The sequence below is a fragment of the Plectrocnemia conspersa genome, unplaced genomic scaffold, assembly GCF_051122295.1.
Source record: "Plectrocnemia conspersa isolate PC_06_02 unplaced genomic scaffold, ASM5112229v1 ptg000006l, whole genome shotgun sequence".
Lineage (NCBI taxonomy): Eukaryota > Metazoa > Arthropoda > Insecta > Trichoptera > Polycentropodidae > Plectrocnemia > Plectrocnemia conspersa.
Window position 1 is genome coordinate 18,857,779 of NW_028277170.1, and position 16,692 is coordinate 18,874,470.

The 16,692-nt window shown below is 29.9% G+C and overlaps 1 protein-coding gene across 2 annotated transcripts; it reads left to right on the forward strand.

The window, feature by feature from the left end:
- The first annotated feature begins 3,655 nt into the window (after positions 1 to 3,655).
- On the forward strand, positions 3,656 to 15,723 carry LOC148234436 (uncharacterized). 2 transcript variants are annotated; one of them, XM_088188310.1, is made up of 4 exons: positions 3,656 to 3,751; positions 6,972 to 7,053; positions 13,814 to 13,925; positions 13,996 to 15,723. In XM_088188310.1, exons 3-4 carry the CDS (start codon positions 13,834 to 13,836, stop codon positions 15,326 to 15,328), a joined length of 1,425 nt encoding a protein of 474 aa, XP_088044436.1. In that variant the 5' UTR covers positions 3,656 to 3,751; positions 6,972 to 7,053; positions 13,814 to 13,833; the 3' UTR covers positions 15,329 to 15,723. The 2 variants fall into 2 exon arrangements, with proteins under 2 accessions (XP_088044436.1, XP_088044435.1); XM_088188309.1 differs by having other exon boundaries at positions 3,707 to 3,781.
- The last annotated feature ends 969 nt before the right edge of the window (positions 15,724 to 16,692 follow it).

Consider the following 16,692-nt stretch of genomic DNA (forward strand, 5'->3'; position numbering starts at 1 on the left):
GAGATAAAAGTTGAGGTTTAAATGTTTCTGAAAGGAAAGCAATTAACTTTTGAGGAGACTAATTGGGTGGCGAAACTCACTTATTTGAACGATATATTTTTTATTCTGAAAAATCTCAATCTATCTTAACGAAGTCCATGAAACAACGTATTTTTAATGAACGATAAAATTAATACTATCGAGGGAAAAAATTCTGATATAAACTGATAGGCTATTAAAATACAAGTACCCAAAATACACTGAATTTTTAAACATATAAATAAAATAATATAAATAAAACATCTGTAAAAAATCTTAAACACTAAAATTGCTTTAATTTAAAATTGCTTTAATTTAATTTTAATAAAGGATTTAATTCGCAAAATTAACTCACAGGAAATTTTAATTGTCAGTTAATATTTTGGATACTTCCCAACCACTAAAATTCATGCAATAAAAAAGTCCGATAATGATCGTTAAAATATACCGGAATTATTTTATAAGTATCGTAAAACCATTAACTATTTTTTTTGTAATACCGGTATTGATATTTACAATATCGGTTATTTTGAATAATATATTGGTACAAGAACTACTAAACAGAATTATGATATATTATACATATCGAAATGTATGATTGCGAATCATTAAATAACGATGTAAAAAATAGTTCAATAGAAATCTCAAATTAAAAAAAACGTGAAATATGCAAACATTTTAATTGCTATGAAAATGCGACTGTCTACTGGTCGATCCATTGATTCTTTATCAAATAAATTGTACTTGAGTAAAGTAGAACATTGGAACGAGTTACTTAAGAGAATCATTTCAATTATTTTAACCATGACCTCAAAAATATCACATTTAGAGGGTCTTTAGATAAATTATTTAACAAAAATACAGATCAATTTCTGAAAATATTTGAGCTGTTTTCAAAATATGATAATCGTGTATGTGTATCGCTTCTTAAAACTGCAAAATGGGTGTACCCATTTAGAATGTGACGTTCGCTTGATGAGCGTTGTCCAAGGTCGTATTCATTTGTGAATCCGGTGATTTATAAGAACACTTACGTGATATTACGTGATAAAGTAAGAACACTTGCGTGATATTTTTTCTGGTTGTAACGAGGGCTTTTGTGTGGTCCATCCGTTACGCTATGATGATCATTTTGGTCACAGTAAATTAACGCAAATTTTGAGACTTTCAAACGTGGTCATCTGTGTGTGGTTGCTACAAAGCATTTTAGTTTAAAAATCAGATGGTGTTAGTATTTCAAAAAATGGAGCTCTTGTGCTCAATTAAAATCTGTAAAAAAAAAAGATCGCACGATAATGCTGAAAAATTGCAAAATTCTTAACTGCAGTCCATAGAAAAAGTCGTTGATGTTATGAATGACTCGTATATAAAGTTTTTGGAACAGCGTATTATATAGCAAAACACAATTAGCCATATTACTTATAAAGAATTAAACTCTTCATGTTTTGCGTTCACGTTTTAATGTAACAAAGTTGGTCAAAGTATAAAATCTCAGGTATGCCAAAAAATATTGAATTAAATGGTAAAATATCTGTTCTTATCTATGAATCTACTTAACTTAATAAAAATACGTTATTGATAGTATATTTAAAATGCTAAGCAGACTTTTTGAGCGATCCTCATTTTATGTTTTTAGATTTGATCAATTTACCTGATTAAACAGCGACTACTTTTAATTTAATATTTGCAGACTTTTCTTTGTAAACTTGCATTTGATAATAACTATCTTTTAAGGAATCTTGTTGCATTTCCGAAGTGCACGGAACAAATCAGTTTCTGATTTTTATGGATTAATTATACTCTCTATCTAGTCATTCACCGAAAACTTAAAAATATACTTAAGAATGTGTCGAAGAACTTGGACCAAAAATCACGTGTTTTAGGTATAGTTTGGAAAAAATATTCATCATTTTTAATCAGCAAGTACTTACAATAAGTACTTCGAACCAAATCTGATCAATGTATGTTTAATGGACTTTTGAAACACATTTCCTCGAAACAATTTTTAACGATACTCTCCCTTATGCATAATGTTTTATTAGAACTTTCACTACTTTCTACATATCTTCATTATTGTCGTGCGAGCTGAAAAATCGATTCGCCGAACGATTCAATTCATATAATCGATTAAGGATCGAATGGGGAAGTAAATATTGGAAGCTTACAATGCAGTCAGAATAATGAAATTTCAATCAATAAAGTAAATAGATTTTTTAAAAATAGTATCAATTAATCTAGATCAGCCACCAATAATCAAACATGAATATATGAAAAAAAAGACGTCACTGAAGATAAAATCTGGAATATATATCTAAATTTGTAATGTAAATTATTTTTTTATTTAATAGTAATTTTCTTGAAATATTATTATTTTTTATTTTTTTATCTAAATATGTACATTATCTAGGAATTAATGATTGCATATTTCCGTGTATGTTTTTTTTTATTTTCATAAGATTCCAGCGTTCAAATTAAGTTCCCTTTGCCATTCACATCTCTCGTGATCCTTACCGAACAATACTCCTGTGTGAGATATTGTTCTTGAAACTCGTGTTAATGACTGTAACCAAAAATGATCATTCATCAACAATTGAGAGAAACAAGACAATATAGTGTAAAGAATATGACCATATAAATAACACGCAATTATTCTCCGGTGCATTGACAGAATATTTATTTTTGCGAAACGGTACAGGAAACAATATATCACTGGTAGACAAAAAGCACCGTAAAGCTACAATCCACAATATTACCGTTGCACAATTCAACTTTTAGAAACCCTTAAGCTACTAATCATTTTTCAATTTAACAGTAAATTATAATTTAATTTTCGAAGAAAGTTCAACGTTTTAATTATCATTATTAATAGTACTGACAAAGAGGAGCTTTTCTGCTATTTATATAAACGTTGAAAATGTAATATTTGAATAGCTGTATCGAAAAAACAATCAAAATGAGATTTTATTCTAAATAAATGTTTTTTAAATTATAATAATTAATTATATATCATACAAAACAAATGAAATATGACAATTATAAAAAAAAGTCATCAGTGAAAATAATTTTCATATATACAGTGATACTTTTCTGCTTTTACCTGCAGCAAAATTATCGATGATGATATCAAAATTGAATTGTGAGATCATCTTCTATAAAAATAATCGAAAGATTTTGCAAATTATGTATATTTTTAAGAACTGAGAATGATCGTTCGACAGTTGCATTACATATTGATATGTTAAAAAACATTTTCAATACTTAAGAATGTTGACTAAGTCATAAATTTTTGTTTTGTACATTTCAAAAGTACTTGTAGTATTACTAAATCCTTTTATTTTTTTGTGATTCGAATCGCTAAAACACTATGAACACTGTACATTGTGCTAAGTACAACATAAATTTATCACTATAATGTAACGCAGAATTATAAATGTAATCCTAATATAAAAATATAATTTTATTTTATATACTATGTATAAAATGTTAAAATCTTTCATAATAATAATATATTAAAAAAACTAACGCCATCTCTTGACATACTTCATAATATATTTCCCAAGCGGCTAATAAAAAAAACAATCGATCGGAATGCCATCTCGTATTGAAAATTCGCAGTTTCCACCTCAATAGCTGGATCACACCTTTCTGTTTGTGGTTGCGCCAGCGCTTCTCAAGGATAGATGACATCATCGTTTGTTATGCTAGATCGCCATTGCCAGTAGTGAGCTCATCGGTAAGAGACCTCATGCGCGACGTTACATCGGTTCGTACCATCAGATTTTCAAATCTGATTTACACACATTCCATAATCCAGAAACTATTTTAACTATTTTCAATTGAAAAATGTTTCATTTTTGTGTTATATGTTAGTTTGAACTTGTAAAAGATACATACACACTATTCATACACACATTTACATGTATATTGTACACTTATTACCTTATTTGAGTATTTATAATGTTGCGCGCATATTACCTCAACAATTTGTATTTTGTATTATGTTTGCGTTCATAGATTATTTGTATTATTATTTTTGCTTTCAACAACACTTCTATGTTGTTTATTGATAGTTAAAAAGTAACTTTGTTGTATATAAATGCTTAGTTTCTTCATAAATGCCAATTATTTTATTATATCTTCAAATGCCATAGTTATAATAATGTAGATACAACAAAAACTATATAGATATAACATATAATTTATAAAAAATATAAGTAATAACTATTTTTTATTAATAATATAATTGAGATTTAAAATATATATAAAAGCCTAGATCAAGTATGACAAGCATATTTATATGTGTGTGCCAAAAATAATATTTATCGAATTTCTAGCGTGTAGTTTTTAAGCGAAACCAAAATATTCCAGAGTCGAATTTAAATACAACTATTCACAAATAAACTCATACCATATCTTGAATATATATATAAACCAATTATTTATCAGTAATATTTTTGCTGTTCATATTTCTATAAATGCATTGCACGTATATTTAACATTTTCTCATCTACATTATTTTTAAGCATTCATAATTTTTAATTACATTATACACATTTGGGGGGGGCTTAGATATGAACGTTTGCCCCCCCCCCTTTTGAATTTGGCATAAAAGTGCATGTTCTTAATGAAAGCAAAATATTTTTAAAAAATACCGTTAAATGGCAAATTTTACCCCCCCCCTCCCTCCCCCCAATAAAAAAATGCCTTCCCTGATTAAAAATCAGAAATTCTCGAGTTATTCCTCAAGGTAAATCTAAAAAAAATTGGATTTACCTGGTACAAAACTTTTGCACATTAACGTCATTTGAGGGCGGGGCAGTGAAGGGAATTTTACTTTCTTTGGATTTGGCCAGAAAAATGCATGTCATTTAATTAAATACTATGAATTTTAATTAAATAGAAATATTAAAAAAGGAGAAATAATGTCCCTGTTTCTAATCAAGAAATTCTCGGGTTATCTTTCAAGGAAAATCAAATAAAATATCATTTTCACCGGTGGATATATACTTTACAAGTAAAAATATAATTTATCTAGCAGGTGCAAGTAAAATTATATGATTTCAACTTTTCCATACGTAGTACAAAATATATACATTTACATACTATTCATTATTTATTTACATGCGATGTATGAATGTTACAGTGAATGTGTATTTTTCAGTGAATTTATATTATTATTATTTTAAGTCCAAATATATTTTCACCAGTAGATATATGTATATTTCTACTAGCAAAATTAAATTTCACTCGCTAGTGAGATTCTATGCTGCTTTAAAATGACAGTTGCGAAACGTCCATATGCTGTTCAAACCCAAACCTAACCTAATGAAGTTTATTTTTTTTTCATTAGCTCAAGTCCAAAATACAAACTAATTCAATTCATCTGTCAAGTGAAAATAAGATTTAGTGAAGTGAGTTGGATTTTATGCTATGTTTTAAAAATATGATAGATATCCTTAACTTTCAATATAAAAGGACTGGTCAAAGAATATTCAAACCGAATTTTGGTCAATAGAAGAGCGTAAAATTAATTATCTCTACTCAAAAGTCAAAAATTCACGTCAAAAGCAATAAAATCGTGACAGCGTCGCCCCCCCCCCCCCCCGAAAAAAGTTAAAATGATGCTTTTATTCGATTCTCAATTATTGTATTTTTTTGCTTTTGACATGGATTCTAAACAGGGACATCCCCTTGAATTTGCCTAAAAATGTCATTTAATGAAAAATACTATGAACCGAAATATTTAAAAATGATCATTAACTAGCCAACTTTTTCTCCCCTCTGGAAAAAGCTGAAATTACACCCCTGGTCCTTCGAACCATGTCAACGTAGTCAATACTGACCTTCAAAACCATTTTCTTTAAAAATTAAGTAATTTAGACTTTATTTCACTCATTCTGAAGTACCGCATTGGGGTAATATTAATTTAAATAAATAAATAATAATGACTAGTTCTGATCTCCCTGACATTGTTTATGTATTAAACCTAGATATTTTAATTCATTTTTTTTTAATTAATTTAAATATTATTTGCAAAATTGGTTACAAATTTTATTTGCAAAAAATATATTAAAATGCAACTAAATATTAACGTCACAGCAAAAAATTCAACTATTTTTGACAGAATCGTGATTTTTCTCAATTTGCGTTTCATCGCAAAAAGTCACGTTATCATTAATATGAAAATTTAGCATTTCAAAGTTCAACGTTCGATGAAGCAACGTTAGAATATATAATATTTTAATATAATATAAAATACAAAATAAATTATTTTAAATACTAACATTATAATGTAAAGTACACCGGAAACGTTTCCGGAACAATGAGAATCGAGAGTTCTAATCTCAAATACTCATTTCTGTTATATTCTAACGTTTTGAGATCCGAATGGTATTTATTTTAATTAAAGTAGCGATTGATTCTCTAAGATCTAAGATAAATAACATTCGCCAGTTATCTATAATACAACATACAATATTCTCAACGAATCGCATTATTTATTAACTTTTCTCTATTGTTTTGCAGTTAACAATAAGCATATGATTTCTAACTAATCGTTAAAAATATTAATTAGTTTATTGTACACCTATTTTTTATAGCGTATATTTTACATTTAATATACTTATTTTTCAATTTCAAGCATTTACACAATTTCAAGCAAATTCTCAGTTTTGCCATTTATCTTTATTACATTATTCATTGCATTGTAATAATAAATTATCATTCGTTGATTCATTTGCAACGCAAACTATTAAATAAATATTATTTTATTAATATAATTAAACATAAACATAGCAAAGCTTATTGTATGATTTGCGGTTTTATTGATAATTATTACTCATATATTACTGGTTTATTTGCGACTGTATGATTATAATATGCGATTATTTTTTGTTGAATTGCTTGTACGATATTTTTTTAACTTTCTGAGATGATTCAACCATTTTTTGTAGGAGTTTTCATTGACCTGTGATGGTGACGGAGAAAGGCAGATCTAAGGAGTATACGAGAAGAAAACGAGAAATCTAGCCACAGGTAAAATATATATAAACTATTTTTATTCAATAGAAGATAAATCTAAAAATGTGCAGCACAATCGAAATTATATATTTATGATTCTAATGGATCATTCTTAATTTTCCTAATCTTGCGGATGAATATTCTACGAATAATTTAAATATTATATAAAATATATATAACTGACTTACATAATTTGATTTGAGTCTAATGTCTTGTGTTTTTATTAATTTAATCAAATATATGTGATTATCAGTTTCTAAAAATCAATCATACCAATTTTATCTCACAGTTTTTATATTATATAAAAAAGTGGTACAGCAGACAGTAACGGTAAATGATTCCTATTTAATTTTATTTTATATGTGTATTATGATAATACAGCATTCGCAAAACTTTTTCAGATATCAGACCGGTTTTATTTTGCGGCCTACTTTATTTAATATATAAAACCAATGCTAATAAAATTGTCATAATCTAATTATCTGATAATCAACTTTATTGTATAAAACTATTTTATCAATAATTAAAATGTATTACAATTAATAACACAAAATGTATTGGGATTATTAATCGTTGATTATCTGCAGTTAAACATGGATCGATTAAGTCAATAAAACCTGAATTATATTATTAACATAAAATATATGTAAATATTAGAGGTTTCAAATTTATAAATCCTAAAAAAATAATTATCCTACTGCTAAATATACGGAATTATAAATAATGTATCACTTAACTTTTCAACGAGTCAGTTTAAAGTTGAGTAAAAATTAAGGTCATGAGATTGATATTGACAACTATTCTAATAAAGCAGTATTTTTTTCTAAACACCTTAACGCATCTGTTCACTTCTATAATGATACGGATAAAATTTTTTTTACAAATGTATTTTAATACATGTTCTAAATATAAAAAGAAGTGATGACTGTAAATTATTGAGTTGTAACACAAAGATCGTCATCTCTTTCCTACTTATGAATATTGACAGGTACATTTTTTGCGCTTATAATATACGTGTCAATAATGTTTTAAAATATTTTTTTTATAAAATAATGTCGAGACCACTCGTAATGGTTGTGACGAAATTAGTCGCATGGAATAAGTGTTTCATTTCCGACTATCTATCATATGTAAAAAATCAAAACTAGCGGTTAGTATAAAATTATAATTCCCATCGATTTTCTTAGATTTTCTTAATCTCACGGTTGAATATCGCTATGAATAATTAACAAAAAAAATCAAGCTAGGTTGTGCATAATATTTTTAATTCAGTCTGACGTCTCACTAATTACTTAGTAGTTGTTGATTGTTTTTACTTCGTTGTAATTGGGGTTTTCAATCAAACATCCCGATATTCGATTATTCGAATTATTATATATTATTCGAATATTCGTTTATACTATCTCGAATTAAATTTGTAAAAATCTTAGAATATTTTATTTCGAATTGCAAGACAATGAAACGCATTCTAAACAAAAAATGCTTTTATGCCTTTTAAAAACATTTGTGAATATAATATTTTTCGGCTGTGTAAACTATGGTCGAAATTTGCAGAAATCGTTGAATGAAACAAAATGTTAGAAACGCCCACCCTTTATTATCGTTTAACGCTTATCTCAAAAACAGGTGTGCGTCGAAAATTAATGTGAAGTTCGTTTTACGTTTTTGTATATTTTGTATGAGTTCAATAATTTGATCGCTGTGTTTATAGTTATTTAATTTAAATGCGAATCCGCACAAAAATACATTTTTGATTCATTTTTCGAATAGTTGCAAACTACAAATAATTCAGAACTTAAGTTGTAATGCATTAGTTGCGACGGAATTAGTCGCATGGATTTGGCAAAAGCTTATTTATTTATTTATTTATTTATTAAAATTATAACCATCGTGACCTGACAGGCAAACCTAATGCGTCACGATAGTCAAAATAATTATAAAAATAATTGCTTAATTTGCGACTTTCTATTGTGTTTGTGAGATAAAAACTAATAATTAGTATATAATTATAATAACCATCGATCATCATTATGTTTTCTTAGATCTTCCTAGTCTCACGGATGAATTGTTATAAATAATCAAAAATAAAATCAAGATAGGTCGTGCATAGTGACCATAATCTGCAGTATAGTATTATGTCAAATTATGTGAATTCAGTCTGATGTTTTACCACTTAATTAGTAGTTGTTGATTGTGTTTACTCTCAGTGGTCGTTTTTTTATAATATTTATATTTTATATTTAGCTTTTATATAATAGTAATACGATTTACAATAAGTTAAAATCAAATGAAGCATATATAAACCGAATTTTGACCAATAGAAAAGCGAAAAAATAATTATCTTTTCTCAGAAGTCAAAACTTCACGTCAAAAGAAATAAAATCGTGCAGTCATCGATAATTTATTTCCCTCCCCTGCTCCCCCCCTAAATGTCGTTCCTATCTAAAAGCTTAAAAGCACTTAAAATGACGCAATCAAAGGCCAAACAGTAAGGAATTCGTTGCATACCTATGACACGAATATTTATTTTTGAACTGCTATTACATCTAACAAGATTTTTAGCAGACAATAACAAAAAAAACTGAATTATTGAGATTGGCTAGAAAGAGACATCAGGAATATATATGTATATATATAAAGATGGCCATTAGAAGACCAAAAAAAAATTCCACTTCGACTAGACCCAGCTAATCAATCACTTAAATCAAAAGTCACAAGAGTACAACACGATCTTCGTGACGACTTGGGAACTATTTGAAATAGGATTTTGGCAATATATTTTTTTTTGCATATTTTTGCACATGCTTCTTAAACCAACTTAAATTGCGGACACTTGACCTAGTTTTTTTAGGGTTTTTATTCGGTAGTTTTTGATACTCTTACAGTATTATGTGATATGGAAATGATTTTTGCTCTACAATTACCATTTTTCGGTCATTTGAATGTCGCAAATAGGTCACCGGGTGTTTGTCATTCGTTAGAGCCACAAGCGCTCGTACGAAGAGTTCGAAATGATGTAATGATCAACGCCTCCGAAAAAGTGGTCACCTTGTATGTCGAAATGCATATTATTTTTTACATATTATACACATATATGCACACCTATATTTAAAGACAACCGGAATATTATTCTTAATGGTGTTAGTCATAAGTTAACATACATTTAGTATATATTAATAATATACGAAATATAAAACAAATGCAAATAATAAATTAAACTTAATAATAATTATTATTAATATTTTATTATTCAAGACGCACTTGATATGTTCGATTCGTTAATTTTCAATGTCAGATGCCAAGGTCAACTATCTCAGTTGACCTAAAACTCATGCTAGTGAAATCACTAGTAAATATAAATTACCTGTTTCATAGCAGAAGGGCGATTGCAAGGTTATTTACCAAAAATAAAACTTCGCTTCTCTTGTAGCCCATAATTTAACTATATCATAAGATCTTTTGCCATACAAAAATCCACGATGAATGAATGAAAAATGTCTTGCTGATACCCAATTATAAAATAAAGTTTACGCACTGACAATAAAAGCAGCTTTGATTAATAAATTGAGAACCATAGATCGAATGTCTTCATACCTGAATCGTTATTTTTAATACATTAATACGAGGCTTTTGTAAAATTCGGGCAGATGTGATCAGTTCAATTCTCAATGTTCGCAACATTTTATTAATACGTTGAAAATGAGTATTATTTGAATACGTAATGCATTTTTTAAAACATTTATGGATAACATATGTTTATATTTTCTAATAATTCACTTTCTCTTTCGACTCAGTGGCTCTGTAGATCAGTTGAAGATTTTACGGTCCATTAAAACAATGTCCAGATCTATATTTTCAAAGGGGTTCTATAGCGAGGTTTATAAGTATATTTAAAGACCTACGCTTTTCTTCGCCGATTGTTTACTAGAGCTAAAATGTTTTTATTGAACTCACGTAGACTAATAAAACAATCGTAAACGTAGCTGTAAGCCGGGATAAATATCTTAGAACGTTTGCCAATGCAAATAAATACCACAATAGCGTTTCAAAACCTAATATCATTCATTGCCTTGCTCTCCTAGAACTCTAGTTCAAGGGCATAGATATACCTTTAAGCAACTATTGGTTCATCATCATGATAATAATCATTCAAATACATATGATAATTTCTGCCATGTCTGCCGAGAGGAGACAAATTCCCGGGGCCCGTTCTCCTCGAGGAGTCCAACTGTGGAAAAATCATAGCAAAAATATATTTATAAAAAAATACTGATGTATTTCAGGCATAAGTTCCTTTAGCTCTTTTTTATTCATATTACATGAATAAAAGGAGAGGAACATTGCCTTCAAAAGCACCCACTTTCTAGGTAGTACTTACACAATAAACATTATTATTCAAATACTTATAAGAAAATGAAGTATGATGATTATATCGACTGTAAATTATAATAAATTTTACCTTTATAAATAATTTTATTTCGCTTACAGTTTTTCAAAAACGATTTTCCTGAATTATGTATATAATATGTTATTGTTAATAAATATGAATCTATGCTAAATAGACGCTAAAATTTATCTGCAAAATATTACTTATGTTATTACATAATAAAAAAAATGTAATTTTATTTTATATTACTGCCTCTTATTAGCTAATTCGCTAAAAATATTTAATACGCATTAAGACGATCATCTCAGCGTTGTATGTTGACAATCGCGAAAACCAGTTTGAGAGATGAACGTTCATAAAATTCGTAAGAAAAAACCGTAAAAACTTTAACCTAGACCGCTGAGGAATGCTAGTACCATATGATGTTTCATGGGCTACTTTAAAATGCGCTGTTTAGTATGCTACAATCTTTATATGCATAAAATTTCTAATTTCATGAATAATAAATGACATATTTTTGTATCTATAACACAATAGAACAGTTTCTCAACTTTTATCTTGTCCGAGAAATCGTGATTAATGATTATTATAAAAATATACTTCTAATCGATCATCACAGATTAGATTTTCCTATATTTTTATAATCTCACAAATGAAAAAAATAAAATATGAATAGTGACATTCATATGTCACTGATTTCAGTCTGGTGTCTCATTACTTACTTAGTAGTTGTTGATCATGTATTAACGGAAAGATTTATAATAAATATAAAAGCCTGGATTACGAATAGTTCGTAAAAGCCTTTTATGCTGTTTGTTCTTGTCGAGTGTAAGTTAGGCTTTAAAATATTATCCAATGTCACACAAGTCACACGCAACAAGTAATGTACACAGATTTACAACATACGCGACACTTGTGGTTCGAAAGTACATTAAAATCTGTTTAACACTTCGCAGTCACATGTCAATAATTCTGAACTAATTGAGGAAGCACGCGAGAGCAACGTTGAAAATGTGCTTTCGTGTGTTGTTTGACATTCGAAATATGATAATGTATACTATAAACACAATGCGTTGGAGACGAGCTCGTTTTCAGAGGCTCTCGTCTATGAAATTGATGCTCGTTGGAAAGCCACCGGTGACCTTTGGAAATTGAGATTGGCTTGACACAATTACCTTGTGATATAATCGATGTGAAGAATCCATTCAGTCAGTTTTTCCAGGGGGGGAGGCAAAAGTTAGTCAGTGAACTTTTTTTAATATATCCATTTCATTCAGATTCATAGAATTTCATTAAATTACATGCTTTGTTTTTGGACAAATTCAGAAAAGGCACACTCAAAAATTAGTCGGATTTTCCAAAAGCTTATTAAAATAATTGCTTCATTTGTGACTTTCTATCGTGTCTGGGAGATCAAAACTAGTGATTAGTATACAATTATAATTCCTATCGACCATCATTATGTTTTCCTAGTCTCACCATTGAGAATCACCAAAACATTGATAATCACTGATTTCTGTAATGTAATATAAAATATTAATAAATAAATTTTGTGTACAAATTTATTAACATGATAAGTAAATACATTTTGTGTATAAATGTTTAGTACGCGTTTTTGAGTAACGCGGTTGCAAGAGCGCGCATACTGAGTGAGCAGGTCGCATTGGCCATTCCGTAAAACTGACAATTAATTTTTTATTTGCTACTCCCTTTTGTAGTAATCAATATAATTTCAGTTTATATAAACTCGGAGACGAATATCCTTTAAAAATGACCTATCAGTGATTTTTTACTATAGTTTACTATAAATGCAATATTCAAGGGGGGGGCAAAAGCTTGCCAGTAAATGGTCTATTTTACTTCAATTTTATTTAGATTCATGGTATTTCAATAAATAGTTTCTGTTAAGAATCCACGTCAAAAGCAATAAAATCGTGCCGTCACAGTGGAAACACTCGGTTATTTAGAGTTCATATATATCAATAAGTGAGAAACGAATGAAGCATATCTAAACCGAATTTTGACCAGTAGAAGAGCGCAAAAAACAATTATTCTTCGCGGCAAAAGCAATAAAATCGTGACCCGATTTTATTGCTTTTGACGTGAATTTTTAACTTCTGAGAAGTAATAATTGTTTTTGCGCTCTCTAATTGACCAAAATTCGGGTTGAATATTATTTAACCAATACTCGAAGTGCAAACTTTGAAATTTACTATAATTTATTTGATTCAAGGGGGGGCAAATGCCCTCACCTTCCCCCTCTCTCCAAATGACTTCCCTGGTAGAATTGTATCAATTATATTTCAGTCCACTCAGTATTATATATATATAATAAGTAATATAATACATATTTAATAGCCGCTAATGATTTCGAATTATATTTTTTAGGTACCTGAGCTCAGATCGACATGGGTGGCTTCTTAGGAAAGTGCAAGAATGAGACGAAACCTATCAACGAAGTGACGGCGCCGACTAGATCTAAAAAATTGGCAAATTCACTGTAAATAAAAAAAAGCTTAGTGCTAGTTTTATTTAATGAATGATGATGTATATTTTATTTTTATTTCCAGAGATCGACAGACAGAAAACGGTGAAAGCAAGAAAACGGAATGGACCGAAGCTCATCTTATGGTGCCAGAAGCGCTTCTGGAAATCGACGATCAGATCATAACCGATCCTCCAGTTCCACCGCCGAGAAGACACAAGTTCAAGAAAGAAGTCAAGATCAAAGTAGTAAAATTGGAGAGCGATATCATGGTGGGGGCAGCTCCGGAACCTTATAAAAATTTGGTGCCCATCGAGGAACCGATAATTGTGCCTAAAAAGGAGCCTGTCCACATATGCGACGGAACTCATAATCATGCTATAAATTATTGTCACAACGGAGGCATCCTTCATAAGCCTAAAGAATCAAACGTAGGTCTTTTGACTCAAGAAAAGAACCAGAGTCTTCTCATGAAGCCTAAAACCAAGAATCATTCCACTGTGTCTCTCCCGAACGTCGATGAGCTCAAAAACAACATGAAAGCCAGCAAGGTCGACGCAAAACCGGAGAAAAAACCCACTAGAAACATATCGGTGATATCACTACCCACAGAAACTAAAGTGACATTATCAGACGAGACAGCCGCTAGGGTTGAAAACTACATGTCTTGCTGTAAGTCTTTCACTGATCTAGCACCGAAAGAACTGTTGGAAAAGCTTCAAAACGCGGATCAACAGAGCGATAGCGAAGAATCTTGGGACGGAATCAACGAATGGGAGATTGAATCGGTGGGCAAGTCTTTGAAATCGCCGTTTCAACCCAAATCTAGACTGGAAACTCCTAGGGTTCTGATGAAGCCGCAGGCGGTCGCGGAAGAACCTCAGACGGCACACGCTAAAGAAGCTTTCAAAGGCAGGATGGAGAGAAGAGAGAGCATCGACGACTTCTTCGATTCTAGAGCGAACGTCCCGTATGTTGATTCGGGAGAAGAGGAAACGGAAGCGGAACCCGAACCCAAGATTTATTTGGGCAGAAGGGGCTCGGACAGCTTCTTCAACGAGACTTATAAACCAGAACACAACACTCACAAGTCGAACGTATTCTTTTCTAATGCCCTGCTAGAAAGCGAATCGATCACTTACGCGCCTATCAAAGTTATAAGTCCAAAGGTCGAAGCGGAAGAACCCAAAGAGACGCTGAAAACTTTGGAAGGGTTTTTCGATAAGAAAAAAGAGGAGCACAAGAACGACGTGACACATTCCAATCTGCTCAAGATCATTCAAGAGAACAGCGTTCAAGAGAAAGACGAGGAATGCGACAAGTACAAAATACCAGAACCGCTCCGGTCGGCCTTGCTGGACGTGAACGAGAGAATAAGCGAGATAGACCAAGCTAAAAAATCGGAAGCTGATCATTAAGTATTGTGGTTGTTCAACGAGAGTGCACATATAGGCCCTGCAGTTTTGATTAATAATATTTTAAATGGCACTGCAATGTTCGGAATTTGTGACAAATTTAGGCCCTTTAAAAGTTGTGCCATAAGATTCGTCGCATCGCAGCCCCGTGACAAAAGTGACAACTAAAAAATCGAATTGAAAATTCGCATTCACTAATTAAGTGTCGTGTGTTAAACGTAAAACATTTTTTGATCTACTTTTAAAGCAATTTAACCCAAATTATACACATAAAAAACATTGTTCGTTTGTCAAAGTACAATTGAACAAAATTTGCTCAGTTGTACTCAAAGACACTATTGCATTGCATTATTATTAGTCTTATATAACTTATATTTGTCTACTCTTTCTAAAAAAAATGTAAATATAACAAGAATGGCTCTCTCACTCTAATCACTGGTTTATTTGTATTCAATAGATTTATAACCAACGTATAATTTGACATACGCTCAGAAAGTATTGTATGCTTACATGAACCACTCATTCAGATCAGTGGACGTGATATATAATTTTACTATTTACAAAGTAACATGTGTTTTGTGTGATAATTTCGCTACTATATCGTTTGCATGTCAACAATAAGTCACTTTTGTCGTGGGAGTACGACATATATTTAAAAACAATAAAATATATAATAATAATATATTTGATGTATATATGATAGATGTTACAGTGTATATTTTATTAGAAATTAAATAGCGTTAAAAATCATTTCATTTTATTGTTCTGTTCCTATTTTTATTTATTTTTTAGAGCACTTTAATCATAAGATAATGTGCGTGTACTGCGCTGTTTGGATAATGATAAATATAGACAAAGCAAAACACACTATGTGTTATCTTACTGGACTGAGGATAATGCTAATTTGTAAACATACTATCTATGTATAAATTTAACAGTTAACCGTATTGATTAAAGAATTTATAATTACTCGTTAAAAGCATAATGTAATTAAATATTTGCTTTGGAGCAGTTTTCTTAGATTTCAAGAGAGCTTTCAAAGCAATATATAGAAGTACACCCATACCTCGCTATACGGCCTAGATACGTTCCACGAAACTTGGCCGTTAAGCGAAAAGCCGTATAACGAATCAATTATCCTAATACAAATTCATACAAATTCAATGGGATCGGTTCCAAATTTGTTAAATATGGAACATGGTTTATCATTTAAAATGCATTTTATCTTTTTATTTCATTTAAATCTAAAATACATACATAACAAGTACATACATTTGTACATAAAATAATAACAGACTCCAAAAACCAGCAATATTCCATAAACAAAAATGAAACAAATTCATGTTACATAAAATATGTGTATGAAT

What these genes read in the sequence shown, in the direction of transcription:
- LOC148234436 (XM_088188310.1), top strand. Translation starts at nt 13,834, where the DNA reads ATGGGTGGCTTCTTAGGAAAGTGCAAGAATGAGACGAAACCTATCAAC. An exon ending in AAAAAATTGGCAAATTCACT is followed by an intron (nt 13,926 to 13,995) that starts GTAAATAAAAAA and finishes TTTTATTTCCAG; the next exon opens with AGATCGACAGACAGAAAACG.